At 45.3% G+C, this 21,407-nt stretch overlaps 1 protein-coding gene across 2 annotated transcripts in view; it reads left to right on the forward strand.

Annotated features, from left to right (window-relative positions):
• Positions 1-21,161, forward strand: part of LRRN2 (leucine rich repeat neuronal 2) — a 34,484-nt gene extending 13,323 nt beyond the window's left edge. The window contains exons 1-2 of one of the 2 annotated variants that reach the window (XM_069944677.1): positions 17,827-17,962; positions 18,110-21,161. In XM_069944677.1, the coding sequence (XP_069800778.1) occupies positions 18,278-20,386 (2,109 nt within the window). In that variant the 5' untranslated portion in view covers positions 17,827-17,962; positions 18,110-18,277 and the 3' untranslated portion in view covers positions 20,387-21,161. Of the gene's footprint in view, positions 1-17,826; positions 17,963-18,109 lie in introns of those variants that run through there. The other variant, XM_069944678.1, reaches the window with a different exon arrangement.
• Positions 21,162-21,407: the final 246 nt, after the last annotated feature.

The following is a 21,407-nucleotide window of genomic DNA, read 5'->3' on the forward strand; positions in this document are numbered from 1 at the left end:
GACTTACTCCTGCTACCTCACTATCTCACCTCTATCACCTCAACTCTTCTGTATCATATGGGTATCAGCTCTGCTACATCATGGACCTATCAGGGAGAAGCACTGCATGATAGAAGTGTAGTTTCCCAACTGGCACCATCTTGGATATAGACCATCTTTTAGTAAAACTTGTAACTCAGGAACAGCGGCAGCTAGAAAGACAGGAGACAGCTCAAATACTCGGGGGGACTTGGTGAGTAAGACCAGCTAGGTTTGGAAACTTTTCATTTTTAGCTCTTCGGGGGAATACCCCTTTAATTAGACTAGAAAAAACAAAAACTGAGCCAAAAACTTTAAAGAAAGAAAAAGGGGGAACCTAAAACAATAAGTCAGGTCAGATATATCTTGAAAGTTACTTGGCCCTGATGATGCTGCACTTGTACATGAAATTACAGTCAACACGGCTGTGACCCAAACAAAAACCAGGAGATCTCAAGGCTTCCTCATTTTCTTTACAGCATGACCGGATGTATCTGTTGAGCCCAAATGATAAAGCTAATGAGACTCATCCGAGACAGGGAGCATCATGTGGATCTAGAACCACTTCTCATTTGGTGATTCTGGAACATCATTTACAATAGCAGAGCTGTGGTGACCATGTGGCTAGGACCCTGGTTGAAGGATAAAGATGGAGATCTGTGTCAAGAAAAAGGGAACCAAGAGGCTGCAGTTAAAGACAAAGGCTGACCGCTTGGGGCCAGCCACACTTCTGAACAAACTGGTGACTTAAAGGAGAAGTCTGTCGAAAATTTTTATTAAAGTATCACTTTAGGCTTCACTTCCTGAATAAAATGGTGATGTCACGACTTCCAGAGGGCTGTGGCTGCTGGAGAGGATGATGGCAGGGGGACACTGAGGGACACAGGGCACTGGAGGGACACTGAGCATCCCCCTGCCATCATCCTCTCCAGCAGCCACAGCCAGCACAGCTCTGGGAGTCGGGTCGTGACATCACCATGTTATCCAGGAAGTGACATCACCATGTTATCCAGGAAGTGACATCCCCATCTTATCCAGGAAGTGAAGCCTTGATGCAGTAGTAAGTACAGGGAAAAAAACACTTTATGAGCATTTTCTGTAATAAGTGTATATTAGTGATTTGTATAACTTTTGGGGGCAATACAATACTTTAATAAAAAAATTTCACCGGACGTCTCCTTAAAGGGGACTATAAGGTGGAGAACAAGTTGCAGTTCTCATGGTAACAATATAGGTTGTTGATCTGCTTGTCTGTGCTTCAGAGGAGATGGGCTGCTGAATGGTGATCAGTAGGGAAAGAAGGCAAATGGTGCCACAGGTGCCAAAACAGTGGGAGAGCAGCGATTCCCTCAAACTGTCGACAAGACAGCAGGGAAAGCAGCGACGGACCACCCGTGAGCACTGGCATCAGGAGGAGGAGGGATGGCTGAGTCGGGTGAGAAGGTTTGATGAACAGTCTGTCAACCTCCAGGCATCAAGGAAGACAGCAGGAGGTCGGCAAAAGGAAGAGACAAAGCGCAAACCAGCGAGAAAAGTCATTGCATTAGTATTTCATCTGTATCAGAAGTTAGGCTACTTTGTAAATACGTAGAAGATCATCATAATGCCTTGCCATTACCCAAGCGCTACCATCCCTCTAAGGTTACGTTCACACGTACCGGATCCGCAGCGGATCTCTCGCTGCGGATCCCTGCCCAGTAAACTCTATGGGCAGACAAACTCGCAGCAGGATGGACGAGGATGGACTCGCAGCGCGCCCTGTTAACCCCCCTGCCGCTGGAGCCTATACTTCACCTGGTCCCAGCTCTGGCTTGCTTCTGGGGTTCCCGACACACTAATTGGCTGAGCGGGACATGAAGACACCGGGAGCCCCGAAGCAAGCCGGACGAGGTTAAGTATAGGCTCCGGCGGTGGGGGGGTTAACGGGACGGGCTGTGGACAAACTCGCAGCGAGATGTCCATCCTGCTGCAAGCTTGTCTGCCCATAGAGTTTACTGGGCAGGGATCCGCAGAGTGAAATCCGCTGCGGATCCGGTATGTGTGTATGTACCCTAAACAAATAAAAGAAGAGCAAGGGAGGTAGGGTTGGATGGTTCTTCCTGGGAGTAGTTTCCAAGGACAGGATCCAGCTTTTCCCAAGACCTGGGGAGGAGCAGCACAGAGCAGCAGTCAGTTAGAAGGCAGCAGGCTCCTGAGCGGATTGCAGGGATAACAAATCAATTCACTTTACTACTGTAAATTCGCTTATCTGTAGTATTAAAGGGGTACTCCGGCAAAAAACTTTTTCTTTCAAATCATATCATATCAATATGAATTTGTAATTTGCTTCTATTTAAAAAAAATCTCCAGTCTTCCAGTACTTCCAGCTGCTGTGTGTCCTGCAGTAAGTGGTGTTTTCTCTCCAGTCTGACACAGTGCTCTCTGCTGCCACCTCTGTCCATGTCAGGAACTGTCTGGAGCAGGAGAGGTTTTCTGGTTCAATGTTTTTATTAGTTTTTTTAAGAACATATTACAAAAGAGAAAGTCTATAGGCACTGACTTTAGTGCCAACAGTATGGTTAACATGGTTTAGAAACAACAGTAATAACATTAGGTATATTACATAAATATAAAATTGTGGTAACATACATTCAGCATGGTAGAATTGCATTAGGTGTAGCACCTCCTAAGCAAATTAGTGTAAAGTATACTGGTTTGTTAGTAAAGATAATATACAAGGTAAAGAGAGAAAACAGTTCCTGACAGGGACAGAGGTGGCAGCAGAGAGCAGTTTGTCAGACTGGAAAGAATACACCACTTCCTGCAGGACATACAGCAGCTGATAAGCACTGGAAGAATTTTTTTTTAATAGAAGCAAATTACAAATATATAACTAGGTGATTTGGAAGGGAGTACCCCTTTAAGGTTATATTGCTATGCTGGTACTTTGCAATACATTGGAGGGTGTTGGGTTGCAGTTTGGACACTTAGGGGGAGATTTATCAAACATGGTGTAAAGTGAAACTGGCCCAGTTGTCCCTAGCAACCAATCAGATTCCACCTTTCATTTTCCAAAGAGTCTGTGAGGAATGAAAGGTGGAATCTGATTGGTTGCTAGGGGCGACTGAGCCAGTTTCACTTTACACCATGTTTGATAAATCTCCCCCATTATCTTCACACTAGCCGCTGTGTATTATAGGAACTAAGTTGTTGGTAACCTGGGAGCCATAAATATCATATAAATTTACCGTACAGCCTTTATAACACTACTGTAGTGAAAAGTCTTGGCACTGGCTGTAATGTATTGTTATAAATATCTAAAGCGCCCCGGCCGTGAGAATGATGCCCTACAGTGCTATCTACAATATGGTGATAAAAGTTCATTCTAAAAGTCACTCATCACAATTCAGTCGAGCAGAACAGGGAGCGAGGTAGTCAGGAACGCCATGCATCATATCACCGTTATGAGGAAATCTGACTAAAGCGAGGGCTCCGGCTGTACATCACAGCGGCCTGGCAAACCGAATCACCCAGCCTGGTCCTGTATATATCTGTATATAGCTGATGGGATGAGAACGAGAGAAAAATACTAATGGATCACTGTCTGAACACTGTTTCACTAATGTAGTGGTCCAGGATTTAGGGCCGTATTCCACGGAAAGATTATCGGCCGATATCGGCCGCTACGGACGATAATCGTCCCGTGGAATAGAGTGCAAGGATCAGCCGACATCGTTCATGTCGGCTGATCGTTGCAGTAGCTTGTTTTTCAACATGTTGAAAAACAAGCGACTGATATAGCAGCGATCTGCTGCCGTCGCTCCGTTGAATCGGAGCGTCGGCAGCAGACGCTGCTGTATCCTATGGGCTGCCTGGACGATCAGCGATCACCCGGGCAGCCCCCCGCAGCTCCCTGCCGCCCCTTCCGCACTCACCCGCTCGCTGCTGCCGCGTTGAATAGCGGCAGCAGAGAGCAGGGAAAGAGGAGCAAACGAGCGCTGAGAGCGCTTGTTTGCTCCTCTAGACGACCCGTGAAATAGGGCCATAAGGGCCCTATTCCACCGGACGATTATCGATCAGATTATCGTTAAATAGTTCAAATCTAAACGATAATCGTTCGGTTGAAATGCAGTTAACGATTAACGACCGAACGAGAAATATAAGACCTGGACCTATTTTTATCGTTGCTCATTCGACGTCGTTCTGTCGTTCGCAGTAGATACAAACCCAATAGCGAAGAAATAGCGAAGAAAAAACGATAGCAAATACGATCATAAGTAACAATTATCGTTCCATGGAAATGAGTGAACGTTTTCAGGTCTTTCGCAATAGCGGTCGTTTGAGATCCTTAATCGTTATTTATTTCCTTACCGCCAGCTCTATAGATGGTTTCTTCATCTCACCTGTCAATAACAATTATTGGCAATGCGTATAAAGGTATTATGGCATTGCTTCCCTATTCCTTATAGTCTGTTTCTCAGGTTATACAACTCTATCTAAATCACTATCAAAGTAACAGATATGGGGGACCTCAAGCCTCCAGCTGTTGCAAAACTACAATTCCCATCATACCTGGTCAGCCAAAGGCTGTCCAGGCATGAAAAGAGTTGTAGTTGTGCAACAGATAGAGGGCTAGGTCACCATCCCTGGTTGGTTTAAAAGAAAAAAGATGGGTAAAATAAAATCAAGCATTATCCACATGTTCCTTGATATCTGTCCTGGTCAACAATTTAAAATTAATTAATCGGGCAATGGGAGTCAAAGAAGCGATTGGAAGAGGGGAGAGGAAGAGGGGAGACATGGATTAGTCAGGCAGCAAAGTTGAGGATAAACTGGAGGGGAGCGAGAGTGTTAGATGGAAGACAAGAGAGGAGGATGTTACAGTAGGTCCAAGTGTGGTGAGGTACAGGTATAGGTGTTGTGTCAGCTCAGCCAAAGATGGTATTGTCATGGCGCCAGTGCTTGTCCAGCACACAGGTGTGATGTTAGTACCTGCTTTGTTAATGTGACCTGCCGGGTTGTAGTGGATGGGTCCCCTGGGCTCTTGTCACAGTAGTCCTGAGTGGCAATTGACCCACCCGGACTATCGGTACCGCCACCCACAGTCCAGGGAAAAATATGTATGGGTGCTGGTGCGTATGAATGATAACAGAGTCCCACAGATATACACAATAGTATCATACACTTTAGTAGAATAGACAAAGTTGAGAGTAGAGAAGAAGACTTGGTCGAAGGAGCCCCAACCCAGTGTGCTCTGCCGGAACTGTTGAAGAAAAACTTTGGAGTGAGAAGTTTACTTGTACCCGTGTATAGACTATGTCTGACCACCTTCTGCCCTACAGTGTCGAGCTACCTATCCTAATAGGATGATACAAGCCTAAGTCGTGGTTATCTGGGTGTAGCTAAGCTTCCAAGCCTTCCCAGTTACCAGCACTGCGAGATAGGATACATAGACCTTTCTTGGTAGCTTTTTCCTATCCAGGCTAGTTCATGTGTATCAGGATACTGCCCTGCTTCTTTTAAACTGGTTCACGGCGTGGGTTAGGGTGTTCCTGGACTCTTCTCCCTTTAGTGTTTAGCACTGCATAGTAGGTACAGTAGAAGTAGCAGTAAAAGAACTAATTGTCTCTAGCTGCATTTGTACACTACTGTGTCTCAGACTAGGCTACACCGGTCCCTGGCGAGGGTCCTGGCATAAGTCGGGGCCCTGGCTTTGCTTCAGCAGGGACTGTCTTGTTTGTGTCTGTCCTCTACAAGAATCTGACTAAGACTGAACTGAACTTCTTCCCACCAGTGTCTCCTCCTACAGGGGCCTAAAGAGATCTTCCCTGTGAGTGGTAGGGATAAATGTCTGCAAAAGAAAGAAGATAAGAGATTGGTTAGAAGTAGAGAGCACCTCATTTTGGTCCACAACAACACATGGTACATACAAAACACTAACCCATTACCTTCCTCAGCAATACACATAGACATATAAGAATTACTGTAGTGATAAAACTGTAAAGTACCCTTCATCACCACTTAACCAGCACATCCTGGAAATGCTTTTGAGGTGGCGTACACAGAGGCGTGTTCAGGGGCATATACAGAGGCATGTACGGAGGCATGTTCAGGGGCATATACAGAGGCGTGTTTAGGGGCACATACAGAGGCATGTACAGAAACGTGTACAGAGACGTGTACAGGGGTGTTCAAAGACGCATGTACCATGGTGTGCACAGAGGCATGTATAGGGGCATGTACAGAATAATTTAATGGAGCGTGCACAGAGGTGTGTACAGGGGTGTTCACAGACGCATGTACCATGGTGTGCACAGAGGCATGTACAGGGGCATGCACAGAGGTTTGTACAGGGGAGTGCACAGGGGCCATGAACCCACAAGATCATACAGATGTGGGTCGCAGAAGTGAGACTTACATTTTCAGGCTATGTTCACACTACGTAAAACTAGGGCCATAGTCCTCGCCGCAAAACAGACAACATATCAGACAACGGCTGCTGTTTATATGGCCCCGTGAAAAATGAACATTTCCGTCTGGTAATTCTCCAACAACGGCTGATTTCAATGCGGCCGCGCACAGAATACTTATTTCGGCCGAATTAAACTTGATTTTGAAATTAAAAATTTTCTGTGTGCTTTATTGGGCTGGGCGCAGAATTCCAAATGACCTGTTTCAGCCCGCTTAGAAACAGGCTAGGAAGCAAAATTAAACAACGGCCGTAGTTTCACGACTAGCCCATATGGCCATATTTCTACGGCCGTAGTTTCACGACTAGCCCATATGGCCATATTTCTACGGCCGTAGTTTCAGGTGCACACGTCCGGCTGGGTGAAAACAATGGCCGTTAATTTACGTAGTGTGAAGATAGCCTCAGACATTTATGGGATATCCTGTGAAAACTTCCCACTAGCACCCAGAGTTTCCCACAATGCTGAGAACCTCCCTGTCTGTGATGGCTATGTATAAGCCATTCATGGCACCAGCTACATTTTCACTAAGAGTTGTCACAGACCACCTGGCCATCAATACAGAATGTTTCTTCTGGTGCGGATTTAGCAGATGGAGCCTTTATGTGTACCGATAATTCATCTGAAAGCATTTAGCATCACTATAAAGACGTCCCATCAGGCAGAATATTTATAGCACCTCTTTCTGTATTTTCTGTATTTCTATTCTATAACTCCATCAGAAGGTCTGTATACTATATTGGAGGTACAGTACGGACCTCTATCCCAGCTCTGTACAGCTTAGTGTTTAATAGGCAGTTTTGCTATATATTCGCTTCACCTATGTTTCACGTTTTCTATGGTTAAATCAGCATTATGCATACGGCCGTCCTGTGCTCCATGCTCCCTGGTACTAATATTTGGTCTTTTCTTTGGTCAAAAAAGGGACCAAACACAGGAAGTCCCCGTACACTTACACAAGGAAAGACACCTGGGAGTGATAATTCGCCCGATCGTACGATTAACGATTTCGAAATAACGATTTGTTTTTGATAACGATCAGCGTTTAGACGGAACGATATATTGTATGGCAAAATCGTATTGCGCTCGTTTTGTGATCGCTTAAGCCTATCTCAAACAAAGGTTAAATCGGTGAAAGACTGTTTACACAAAACGATCTGCGAATTTTTTGCGAATGACCAACAACGATTTGAAAACATGTTCAAATATCAAAATGAACAATTTCTCGCTCGTCGCTTGATAGTTCGCTATGTTTACACGGAACGATTATCGCTCAAATGCGATCGTTATCGTGCAAGTTCCAACGACAATCGTTCCGTGTAAATGCAGCATAACTTTTGCTAATTGTATTCTCAGCTCTGCAGCTTACCAGGAGACAATGCTCTTTGTTATGTGACAATTCAGTCAGTATAATGTCACTGTGTGGGTTACAGAGGTTTTGGTGCTGTGTGACAGGAGAGCTGACCATACAATGTGAGCACCCCCAGTCTCTGCTACTGCATGTGGATGTGCAGCAGTTGTACACATGTGCAGTAAAGGGAGACACCTAGTGGCCATATGTATAACACTGATTTAAACAGAAAAAAAAAAGTTTATTGTAAAACTGCTTGTAATCACATATTCTGCTGATTTCTTAAAAATTAAAATAGAATTTTAACAGTGCCTGTTGACATGCTCCTTTAAAGGGAACCTGTCAGCCCCCGTATCGGGGCAGAGCCCCGTCGACCCCCCGCTAGAGACCCTTATACTTACCCCGGTGCACTAAGTCCCGATCCTGGAGCCCCTCCCGCCGCCAAGATATTACTGTCGGAAGCCCGGCGCTCACGCGTCAGAGATGAGTCTGATGCTCATAGAGAATGACGGCTCTATGGTGACAGGTTAAGGCCTTCAAGGTGACACGGAACAGGCCTCATTTTTGTGGGGTGGGGTTTGGATGGACTTGCTCATTAGAATATCAGAGACTGCAATGTTCAATCCATATATATTTGAGACCATAATATTGAATACATATATATTTGCCAAACAAAGAAATGTCTAAGGTGTCTTTATTATAGATTGTAGATTTCTTCAAAGAGCATCTATCAGCAAGTTAGACAAATCCAACCTGCTGATAGCGCCCTAGTGGGCACGGGGTGCTGAGGATGACGGTATGTCTCTTACCTTCCTCCTCAGCGCCGCTCCTGTGCTGTTAGTCGGCCTGGTAAGTTGTTAGCAGCACTAGGGGCATGGCTACCACCCCTTCAAGCACCAATCCGATCCGACCTGCCCCTATAGCCCCGCCCCTAATGATTATCAATAGATGGATCTAATGCTGGGGGGGGGATTGTAGCCACGCCCCCATTGCTCCCAGTGTCGTAATTATTGAGCGGCCGGGGGAATGGATGGCACTACCGCCACACTCTCTCCCCAGCTGGATCTTTGTATCACAGCAGGATCAGCTGCTGCAATCAATAACATTTGACGTGCCTGATAACATGTCAGACATTATATATGATGACAGGAACCCTTTAGGTAGCTGTGTACAGAATGTCGTGTTTCCACAATAGCTGTCGCACAGGAGACTACTAAGGGCTACATTACACGGCCTGACGCCGGACCAGAATCCCTAGACCAGTCCTCCTTTCCGTAGCGTATTACAGGGCTCAGTAGCCTCAGATCATTGGCGCTTTCGTTCTATCACTCGTGGCTGCACATCCATTATCACGCAGGGACATGTGCATCTGACCAGCAATGATTTTTTTGACAGGTTGAAATCAAGCGATCAGCCGAGGAACCGGCGGTTGCTCATTTATTAGCTGATCGCTAGGCCTGTTACACAGGGAGATTATCAGTCCCCAATCTACTAATATCCAATAAATCTTTCAGTTACTTAGCAATGGCGGATTACAGTATAATATCATCAGTATTGTCAATGGGTTGTGTTTAATATTGCAATAAAGCCTCATTTAACCATTCTGCTGTTTCTTCTTTATCCCTCTTAGAAATATAACATTACATTGACAACCGGCCAGGTTGCGGTTATGGTGCGTTTACACAGAGAGATTTATCTGACAGATTTTATAAGCCAAAGCCAGGAATAGATTTGAAAAGGGGACAAATCTCAGGCTTTCCTTTATGACCTGCACCCTGTTTATAGTCTGTCCCTGGCTTTGGCTTCAAAGATCTATCAGATAAATCTCTCTGTGTAAACGCCCCATTAGAGATGAGCGAATTTACATTGCTTTGTTAGCTCGGCAATCGGCTTATCACCCTTTGCTGCTTCGGGTGCCTGGAAAAGCTGGATCCAGTCATTGGACACTGGGCAGCTGATGAGGTGACCGCTGAACTAACGGAGCACTTTGCTTTGTTTGTACTGTAAATTCGTTCATCTCTAGTTGTGGCCCCTGCACAGTTTAACAATGGACAGCGTACAAAGAATGGTAATGTTTTTAACCCCTTCACGTCATCAATACGCAGATATACGTTCCTGCTTGTTCCTGACTTCAGGAACTTTTGATGTGTGCAGAACCTCTGCAGCGATCATGGCATTTAAGGTACTCAGTGACAGGACAAGCTCCTGTCACTGACTGATTAGACCCCCGCAGCCATGCTGTGGAGGTCCCAATCACTTGTTCAAACGGGCAGGGGTAAGCCTCTTACCTCTGTCATGTCGGATCGGCCATCTATGGATAGAGTCTGCTCTCAGCCAGGCTCTTTGCATAGATCGCCAATAACACTAATCTATGCTATGCTATGGCATAGCATAGATCAGTATATCCAATCTAATGATTGCATGTTTTAAAGTGTTTAAAAAAAAAATTAATAAAAGTTTTTAAAAGTATAAAAAAAAAACCTATAAACCCCCTCCCAATAAATGTTTAAAATACTCCCTTGCCCATAATAAAAATAAAAAAATTAAATAAATAAATAAATAAACATATTACATATCACATGTGAAATTGTCCGATCTATTAAAATAAACATTATTGTTCCCGCACGGTGAACGGCATAAACGGGGGGGGGGGGGGGGAAATCACCAGCATTGCAGATTTTTTAAAAGTTATATATCAGAAAAAAAATTAATAAAAAGCGATTAAAACTTTTGTGTTACATCAATATGGTATTAATAAAAACTATAGATCATGGCCCAAAATATCTGTGCATCAATAGGCTCAGTCTTGAAGGGGTTAATATCCAGAAATAAGAATCCAACAGAGAAGCGGCAACTCACTGTTCAAGTGCAACTTTATTTCAAGCAAACACCGTACAGCGGTTAACAGGCAAGGCGATCACATAGCAAGTGTGTCCTACTGAGGCTACGGCTGTTTCACGCTTCCGCGATTCAACCGGCCTCGTAATAACATACGGAAGTGTGAAACGGCCGAAGCCTCAGTGGGGCACACTTGCTATGTGATAGTCTTGCCTTGCTATGTGATAAAGTTGCATTTGGATGGTGAGGTGCCGCTTCTCCATTCTGGATCGTGAATAGTCTTTCTGGCGTTGCACCACATGTAGTGCTAAAAGTTGAAAACCTCGCACATGTGAAGACGGCTTGCCTGCAGCCCCTGCGGCTTCATGTGGAGAGACAGTGCCAAACTTCTCCTATGCTCTTTAGGAACCAGTTATTATTATATTCATACATTTCTAGGAGGGATTATAAAGCAATGACCCAACAAGAAGGGATGCCCCAGAACTGGTATCTTATGGGTAATGTAAGCATCTCCTAAAACAGATATGTTAGGAATAGTAAAGGGCATTTTACACGGACTGATTATCCTCAAGGAGTGTTGTTGCTAGAAACGCTCCTTTGGGTGATAACCGGTCCATGTAAAAGTGACAGCGATCAGCGCAGGAGCAGGAAAACACCTGATCCTCGGGTGATTGTATCTTTAGAGTAGGCTTCAAAATTTATTGTTGTAGACACACACATTCCTATGTAAACAGTGGATATGTAGCCAATAACCATAAAGGGAAACTGACAGCACAGATATACATATATTCATGCTATTAGTTTCCAGATCACACAGCAGTGCATACTTACCTAGTAGTGTCGTGCTGTAGAATCCTGTTCTCCCGTCCAGCCGCTGTATCTTCCGGCAGCCGCCTCCTTCAAAATGACAGCCCAATTAGGAGAGAACAAAGCGGATAGAGAAGGAGACACAGCGAATAGACGGGAGAGTGGGATCACAGCAGCAACCTAGGTAAGTATGTACTGCTGTGTGACCTGGAAACTGACAGCACGCATATATGTATATCTGTGCTGCCAATTTCCATGACTGCATGAACAATACAAGGGTCGTAAAGCCCGGACCCTCGATTTATTGTGCTGTGTACACTAGTGGCGTTCTCGATGATAGGCTCCCCATTGCGTCCTTGTGCTGCCCCATGTTCCTAACAGGTCCTCTCAGTTAGAAGTCATTGAAATCCACCAATTGAATCATGTATGTCTAGTAACAGCTAAATATTTCCTTTTTTTTTTGAGCTGCCCTATTAGTTGTATCATCATATAGCCCTTCCTTTTATATTTTAGTAGCTCAGTCTTCTTTGCATTTCGCTATGCTGAGACAATCTCATTTTCTTCGCGTAGGGTATGATTATTTTCTATGGCTTTTTCGTGAGGCTTTCTGCTCTGGTCTCACGTCTTCTGACTGTGATAGTCCTTCCCCCTCATTGCTGGGTATTAAGTGCTGATGCTGACACTGCAGGGGTTATAAATTACATCCGCTCTCTGCTCCAGTCTCGGGAAGGAGGTGGCTTCCCATGCAGATCCCGCTTTCTTCTTCCTACAAGACAATACAGTTGTAAGGGCTTCGACACCGGCTCGGAAACAGACCAGCCAGGCAGATTATACGGTCTGGACTGCGGTAGGCTTCGGAGGTGTTGCCCTTTACAGGAAATATACAAAGGATTAGCGGAGCCTTTGTTTTGCGTTCATGTACTGGTGTGTTATTTCATGATCTTTCACATATATAGTTGAGAAATTGTTAGCGAGAAAACGAAAATGCTTAAAATCATAGATTACTGCAATTTCCTGCCCACATTTTCTAAACCCACTGATCTACTTTGCCGGCCTCCTCCAAATTATTACCTGTTCACTAAACGAATTCATCCTCCTCTTCATCTGTAATTCCCGGTCTTTATAATACAATCCCCTGTTCTTCTCTTTGTCTGGCTCCACTATTAAGTATACACTTTGCATTTTTTATGTGATGGGACGAGCAAAGTTGTCAGTGCGGCTATGTGGAGCTGAGCTTTCCGGTAGTAGTTGCTGTATAGTCTAGAGCAGTGATGGGGAACCTTCTGCTCTCCAGCTGTTGCAAAACTACAATTCCCATCATGCCTGGACAGCCAAAGCTTCACTTTGGCTGTCCAGGCATGATGGGAATTGTAGTTTTGCAACAACTGGAGGGCCAAAGGTTCCCCATCCCTGCTCTAGAGGCTGAGGAACCGCTTCAGGTAGACGGTAAATCTTTATTGTGGGCAGGGGCGTAACTAGAAATGGCTGGGCCCCATAGCAAACTTTTTATTGCCCCCCCCCCCCCCCCCCCCGACTGACCACTAAACGGCCAAATGAAGTCATAACTACATAACTGCTAGCTCTGGTCAGGAGTGCTTGCAGTTAAAGGGACATTTGCAAAACCCAGGAGACCAGCAGGGCCACCCGGTGCTGCAAATGATGACGGCTCAGGGGGCCCAGTGTATTGCAGGAGCAGGCCATGGGGCCCCCTGATGCGGCGGGCCCCATAGCAGCCGCTATGGCTGCTATAGTGGTAGTAACGCCCCTGATTGTGGGGGAATATGGGCTATATGGCATTATAGGCTCATCCAGGGTAAGAAAAACATGTCCGCTTTCATCCAGAAACGGCACCACTCTTGTTTGCAGTTTGGGTGAGGAGTTTAAAGGGAATCTGTCAGCTGCAGTTCATGTTCCAAATTGCTGACACTGTAAGATGCTGTTGGGTCAAGGAGACACAAGGTACCTTTCCTATATCTGTCTGTGCTTCCAGAATGTAGAGAATTTATTTTATTCTCTAGTTCCAAGCTCCTGAATAGCTATAAGCTGGAATTCCTCCTCCCTGCTTGATTGACACCCGGAAGCTGAGTCCCAAGCACGGTCAGGTATGGGAGGGGGAGTGAGGGGGTGTTGCAGTTTGCTGCACTTAAGGAGCTTGGTTTGGCCTCTTATTATATAATAAAAGCATTTTTTTTATGTTCTGGAATCACAGACAGATATATGAGCGGTACCATGTGTCTCCCTGATCTAACAGCATCTAACAGTGTCAGCAGTTTGAAACATAAAGTGAAATTGACACATCCCAATTAAAGGAAAAGTCCGGCAGGGACAGTTTTTCTTTCAAACTTGTCAGGTAAGTGGTGGGTGAAAAAAATAATGTGCACTTACCTCCTCGGCTCCACCTCTGGTGCCTGCAGTCCGCCACTCCGGTCCATGGCTGTTTCCACATCCCAGGTCCTGTTTCTACACCAGGAAACGGCTAGGAACCAGGGACCAAGAAGGCAGGCACCAGCGATGGATTCAAGGAGGTAAGTTCACCCACCCCCTCTATGGCATGTTGGTTTTTTTATTTTTTTTCTTCAAACTCCTTTAATTTTCCTTCTCCTTTAACTGGAAAACAACACCCCAACTGGGGACAAGGGAGGTATTGTTTTTGAAAGAAAGCGGTCATGTTTTTCTAATCCTTGATAATCCCTTTAACCGCTGCATAAAGTTAATGTTCTCCCCTAATTAATCTAAGTAGGTTCAGAACGCTGTGCTGACTTATTTCTTAATACATCTCTATAGTGGTAGGCAGGGCCGTATTTACCACTAGGCACCCGTGGTCCGGTGCCTAGGGCAGCACCTTGCAGGGGGGCAGCACCAGAGAGCAGGGGGACAGAAAAAACTAATTTTTTTGTTTTTATTTTTTTAGTTTCCCTCCTCCCGTTCAGACTTGCCAGTAAATCTGTTGTCTTTTCCAGGGGGGTGGGGGGTATGGTGGTATTGGTCAGGTCTGGTATCGCCAATAGGTGCGTGAAGATGGGGCGTCCTCAGGTTTAGTGCCTAGGGCAGCAGCAGCTGCTAATACAGCCCTGGTGGTAGGAAAAATGTTTTTCTGATACACAGCTCCAAATCCCCTACATAAATGTAGATGTAAAGCATAGTGCTCTAGCTATCAACAGCAATGCCAACTAAGGTGTACTTCATACTGTTATATATGCAAAGGCTCCATAAACCTATATGCAATAAGCTCCCATACACTATCTAGTGATAAATGGATGTGTCCTAAAGCCTCATGTAGTATACCTGCCACATCAGGTAACTTTCAAGGATAAGCTGTTATGGGTACATCATGAGTTATTTCTGACCATTATATAACTTCTATATTGCATTTGGCATCAGCTTTCCCCTCTGAAGGGCCACAAGTCGAAGTTTTAATTGTCCCTAAAGTGGGTGGAGATTAGTAACATGACACAGACTGACAGAAGGGGATTCCACCCCACCATCTCTCTACGCTTAGTCGACTACGCTTTTGAGTCCTGCACAAAAGCAGTGTACGCCCGGCAAATGAGCAGAACGTAGTCACATAATGACTCCGTCCTGCTCATTTAAGTCAATGTGGCCGTCATGTGGCCGTCGACCGCACGCCGGACTGCACGTCAGCATCCTTTTTACACTGATTCCTGACGTGTGGCCCGACGTGCGGCTAAAAACAAGATGTGAACATACCCTTACATACCCCTAGAAGCAGAGGCAGCATGGAAGACATTGCAGAGTAGTACTGAGCAGTGTAAGCTGTGAATCAAACACTAGGATTTAGTCCCAAAGCTAAGAACACTTGAAGATGAACCATGGTAATACCAGGTGCAGTATAACCCAAAACAGCACCCCTATGCAGGTATAATAGCATCTACCCTGTACAGTGTAATATGATGTAGGTACAAGGCTAAGAAAAGAAAATCAACCAATTAAAGTGCATACAAAACTCGACAATAATCTCAGATGTGAGTATAAATGTGAAAAATAAATATCTATAATGGTGCCAGTAGTGCAATAAATAACTCAAATATGCAACTCAAAAAATGAAGAGCTATGGCGAAGAGTTAGCAGCATATCACCACTAGAGATGATGGAACAGCGCTAATGTTCAGGTTCGTACGAACTCAAACCATCGGTATTTGACTCCCGCAGTCTTCCCGTTCCGTGGGGAAGGTGGAGACAGCCCGAGTCCCGCCTGGAAAACAGGAATACAGCTTAGGTCATAGACTGTTTTCCTGTTTTCCAGGTGGAACGCGGGCTGTCTCCACCTTCCCCACAGAACGGGAAGACTGCGGGATTCAAATACCGATGGTTCGAGTTCGTACGAACCTGAACATTAGCGCTGTTCGATCATCTCTAATCACCATTATGAAGACATGACAGGGAAACGACGGGGTGCCGTCCACGCTATATCTGGATAGAGGTGTTGGGTTATACCACGCCTGGGATGACCATGGTTAATTTTTAAGTGTTTTTAGCTTTGGGACTATTAATTTAGGAATGTTTTTGTACCTGCTTTATTAAAGTACTTTTATTTCACTGATATTTTGGTGTGCCAGTCTGCCTATTTAGTATATTTGTTCTCTTTGGTGATCTTTATAGTTGTGGTTCTCCATAATGCTGCACATTACTAAAATAGCTTTTTAAAAGTTCTCCATGTCATCTTTTCATTAAAAAAAAAAATCCTTTTTTTAAATTGGTGAATAGTGTCAATGAGGCGGGTTTGTCAGCCAGTGAGTCCCCTCTCCCCGCCACAGTCCATGTCCCCTAGTGATGTCACCAGAGGAGGCTGCTCCAACAGCAGCGCTGCTGTTATGTTACATATCAGCCCGCGCTCACGCCTCCCTGCAGATGGGAGCGAGATTGGCGCTCGTTTGCAGTACCTTTACATGGCACAATTAATCAAGTGGTCGGGCTGCACAAACTTTTCTTAAAGGGGTAGTGCACCAAAAAAAAATTTCTTTCAAATCAACTGCTGCCATGAAGTGCCAGAGATTTGTAATTTACTTCTATTAAAAAATCTCAAGCCTTCCAGTACTTATCAGCTGCTGTATGCCCAGCAGGAAGTGGTATTATTTCCATTCTGGAGAGCAGGAGAGGTTTTCTATGGGGATTTGCTCCTTCTCTGGACAGTTCCTGACATGGACAGAGGAGGCAACAGAGAGCTATGTGTCAGACAGGAAAGAAAACACCACTTCCTGCTGGACACACAGCAGCTGATAAGTACTGGAAGGCTTGAGATTTTTTAATAGAAGTAAATTACAAATCTCTGGCACTTCATGGCAGCAGTTGATTTGAAAGAAAAAAAATTTGGGTGCACTACCCCTTTAAATCGTTCGTGCAGCCTTGGAAGCTGACAAAACAGATATGCATATATCTGTGCTGTCAGTTTCCAGATCACAGATGCAGTGTACACCTACTATCAGTGCTGCTGTGTGATCTGGCACTATGAGCTTCTGGCCGTCGCTGTAACTTGAGGCTGGGGCTTGAAGACGCAGCGGATGCCTGGGCGGGGGCCTGAAGACACAGCGGCTGTTGGGGCAAAGGGGCTGAAGACACAGCGGCTGGCGGGGCGGGGGCCTGAAGACACAGCGGCTGTTGGGGCAAAGGGGCTGAAGACACAGCGGCTGGCGGGGCGGGGGCCTGAAGACACAGCGGCTGGCGGGGCAGGGGCCTGAAGACACAGCGGCTGGCAGGGCGGGGGCCATAAGACACAGCGGCTGTCGGGGCAGGGGCATGAAGACACAGCGGCTGGCGGGGCGGGGGCCTGAAGACACATCGGCTATCGGGGCGGGGGCCATAAGACACAGCGGCTGTCGGGGCAGGGGCCTGAAGACACAGCGGCTGGCGGGCTGGGGGCCTGAAGACACAGTGGCTGTGGTTTAAAGAGGATGATGTGTGGCCAATAACCATAGATTTACGCTGCCGTTGGAGCAGCCCCTCCGGCAATGTCACTAGGGGACGTGGATTGCGGCACCAGACCGAGGCGGGGAGAGGGGACTTAACGGCCAAAAAGTCCATCCTCGGTGACACTGTCCACCAATGAAATATATCAGTAAAAAACACAAAAAGACAACATGGACAACTTTTATAAAGGTATTTTTGTAATGTTCAGCATACAATCTTGTCGATGGTGCGGAGAACCGAAACTATAGAGAAGGGGTTGTCAGTATCACTTTAAGTACATTTAGAACAGCTGCTAAAATCATTAAAACTCTCTCATAGCCATATTCAGATCTCACAGGCTCCTTCTCTATCCTTTTGAGGCCAGCTCGGTATCTGGCCAAACTGAACATGTCTAATACTTGGTGGTCCGTCACCATGGTGACAAGTGAGAGGCTCTCTGGAAAGAAAGGGCCGTGGAAGAAAAGGCTCAGCCTGTGGGGGCGATGCACAGGGAGGAGGAGATGGAGAATAGAAGAAAAAAAAACACTAGGGATGGAGGGAGATAGAAAAACAGAAGCGGCATAAAAGGAAAGAGGTGTGTGAAAGGGAGAGAGGCAGGTGGGGAAATAAAAAGTCATGATTGTGAAGAGAAGAGGGGGCCATAGAGGATGATGAGAACATTCAATGTGCTCAATCTGATTCCTGCAGTTTGAATTCTAACAATAATCCCTTGTCTCCACAGATCCTATCAAGTGTTGGAGGAGCTAGATGATGTGTTTGCTCTCAAGAGGAAGAGCCCGGCATCTTGGTGTGATGATGATAAAAGGGTGGTCGTAGCCGAAGCTCAAGTATCCCCGATGCATCTGCTGCCTCATTTTCTCTAAACACTTCTAATTTGTAAACTTGATCTATGTGGAAAATGAATTTTGATTATCCCTCTCCTGGCTGCAGGATGAGACTTCTTGTGGTCAAATTAACCCTCTTTTGGGCATCTTCAGCTCTAGCAGGCATCCCGGCTGTGCCTTGGAAGGTGCAATGTCCATCCGAGTGTGTCTGTCAGATATGTCCTTGGTACACTCCAAGGTCAGCCTACAGAGAGGCCAATACTGTGGACTGCAATGACCTTTTTGTCCCAGCTGTCCCAAATGCTTTACCAGCTGGAACTCATACACTCCTCCTCCAGAGCAACAACATTGCACGTCTAGAGCAAGAAGAATTAGGTTACCTGGAGAACCTGACAGAACTAGACTTGTCTCAGAACAGTTTCTCCCATATTAGAGACTTTAATGCCAGACACCTACCGAACCTTGTAAGCCTCCACCTCGAAGAGAATCAGTTAGAAAACTTGCCAGACCATAGCTTTTCTGGACTTGAGAGCCTCGAAGAATTGTACCTAAACCACAATCAGCTGAGTGACATATCTCCCCAAGCGTTCTCTGGTCTACGGCGTTTACTTCGTCTTCATCTCAACTCAAACTTACTGACAAGACTCAACAACCAGTGGTTTAAAGAGATGCCATCCCTTGAGGTTTTGATGGTTGGTGGCAATAAGGTCAGTTCAGTGCTAGACATGAACTTTAAAGCTCTTTCCAATTTACGGAGTCTTGTTCTGGCAGGCATGGGGCTGAAGGACATATCAGACTTTGCATTAGAAGGATTACTTAACTTGGAAAGTCTTTCTTTGTATGATAATAAACTAATCAGAGTACCTAAAGGTGCTCTGCAAAGGGTGCCAAGCCTGAAGTTTTTGGATTTGAACAAAAATCCACTTAGTAGAATCCAGCAAAAAGACTTTGAAAATATGGCCGAGTTGAAGGAACTTGGATTAAACAGCATGGAAGAGCTGGTATCTATTGATGAATTGGCATTAGTCAACCTGCCCGAACTGACCAAGTTAGAAGTCACCAACAATCCCAAACTTTCTTTTATCCATCCCAGGGCCTTCCAGAAACTTCCACGCATGGAAACACTTATGCTGAATAACAATGCTCTAAGCTCTTTACATAGAGAAACTGTAGAGTCACTGCCAAACTTGCAGGAAATTGCTATGCATGGAAATCCTCTGAGATGCGACTGTGTTATCCGTTGGGTCAATGCCACAGCCTCACATGTGCGCTTTATGGAACCTCAATCCACACTATGTGCTGAGCCACCAGAATTAAGACGCACACAGTTAAGACTGGTCCCTTTTCGTGAGATGAGTGACCGGTGTCTTCCCCTTATTCCAATACCAAGCTTCTCACCTCGTGTTCGGGCATCTACTGGACAAAGCATAACCTTGCACTGCCGAGCCCTTGCTGAGCCAGAGCCACAAATATACTGGGTCACCCCATCTGGAGAGAAGCTAGGAGTGTCAGCAAACTGGGGTGGTTACAAAGTACAACAGGAAGGGACACTAGAAATACAGGTGGTGTCATCAGCCCATGCTGGGGTATATACCTGTGTCGCACAAAATCTGGTAGGAGCAGATTACAAAAGTGTTCACCTAATGGTCAATCAACTATACCCAGCTAGAGATGATCCGGTCCAACTTCACGTAGGAGAAGTGGGTGAGCGTCATTTATTGCTATCTTGGGTTCCACCTCTTAATGCACTTGGATGCAGCCTTCGTTGGAGTTGCCTAACACCTGGTGCCAGTGTTGAACGTGCAAGGCTTCCTGTTGGTCTGAATTCATACAATGTCACAAGACTACTTCCAGGAGAGGAATGCAGAGTATGCCTACGAGTCTCCATTCTTGGGGGGAGAGTGCGAACGGCTTGTGCTAGTGCCAGGACTAGGGAGACTGGCACAGGTTACAAACATAGAGGACAAAAAGCACTAACTGCACTAGCTTTCTGCTCATTGCTGGTTGTGATTGGGTTACTTGCCCGTTATCGCCCAGGTGGCAGGTCAGACCCTTCATCACCATGGTCTCTCTCTGGCAGAGTAATCTACCCTCCAGTTATACACCAATGGAACCAGAACAAAAAAGAAGAGCATTTGTCAGGCATCAGTGTGCCAGCTACTCCTTTGTGCTAATGAACTTTTGCCTAAGTTGTTTCAGAGACTTTCCCAGATAGACTTTGGAGAGTAGTGCCTTGGAAGGGATCCAAAAGTGATAGAATGCCTTAAAGAACACAGGCAGACTGGCAAAGATACAAAGTCAACATGTGGGCACAGAGATTTTTGTAGAAACAAATGCAGACTAATACACGAGAACATTTAACGGAAGTCGGAAAACCCAGATGAAGGTAGAGTCCATGTACACCTGCAAAGAACAAAAAAAAATGAAAACACTGAAAACTAACGCAAACAGTTTACAAGCATGGAAGGACACGCTCAGTAGATACAAAGATCTCACTCTTACAGCTAAAACACACATCGCATTTTTGTAAAGAGAACAGAAGCCTAACGTCATGTTAAATCACAAAGTGATACAAAAGGTGTATAGTTATGTATATGCTACACAATGCTGTGAATCTATTGCTGTGCAGTTTCCTCCCCTTGAACTTCCAGCACATTTCTTGGACTCCTGAAGCATTAGGGTCACAATACACTGGGTTATCATTTTGCTAATTTTCTATGACTGGTTAGTACAATCTCAGTATAGCCCATGCAGAACTACTACTGAAAAGTGATCAAAGAAAACGACATTTAAAAAGCAAGGCAGTGTCCCACCCTTCGTCTCCGGCTCATTCCAAGAAATGCGGAAGGTTTGGGGTCTACTTGACTTTGACCGTCAATGGATCAGAAAGGAATCTTGGACTTTGTAGTAAAAGGCATCAAGACTTCTCTTTAAATCCTTTCCCAACTAATATGTACAATCGTGATTGTTATAATAAAGCTCTAAGCAGCAAAAATAACTGAAATGCTGGGTCTGACATGTCTGTGTGCTAAAAATCTATTGTGTAAAATTCAGTTTTGATGGAAAACTTTAACCAAGTACTTAGGTGCCCACTGATGAACCTTGTTTCCTGGAGACTACACTAAGCTCTGCAGTAGAGATGAGCGGAGGTGGAGTATGCTCGAATCCGATCGTGCAGCATTTGATTATCGGTGG

This window comes from Dendropsophus ebraccatus, chromosome 11 (genome assembly GCF_027789765.1).
Source record: "Dendropsophus ebraccatus isolate aDenEbr1 chromosome 11, aDenEbr1.pat, whole genome shotgun sequence".
In the NCBI taxonomy this organism is placed as follows: Eukaryota; Metazoa; Chordata; class Amphibia; order Anura; family Hylidae; genus Dendropsophus; species Dendropsophus ebraccatus.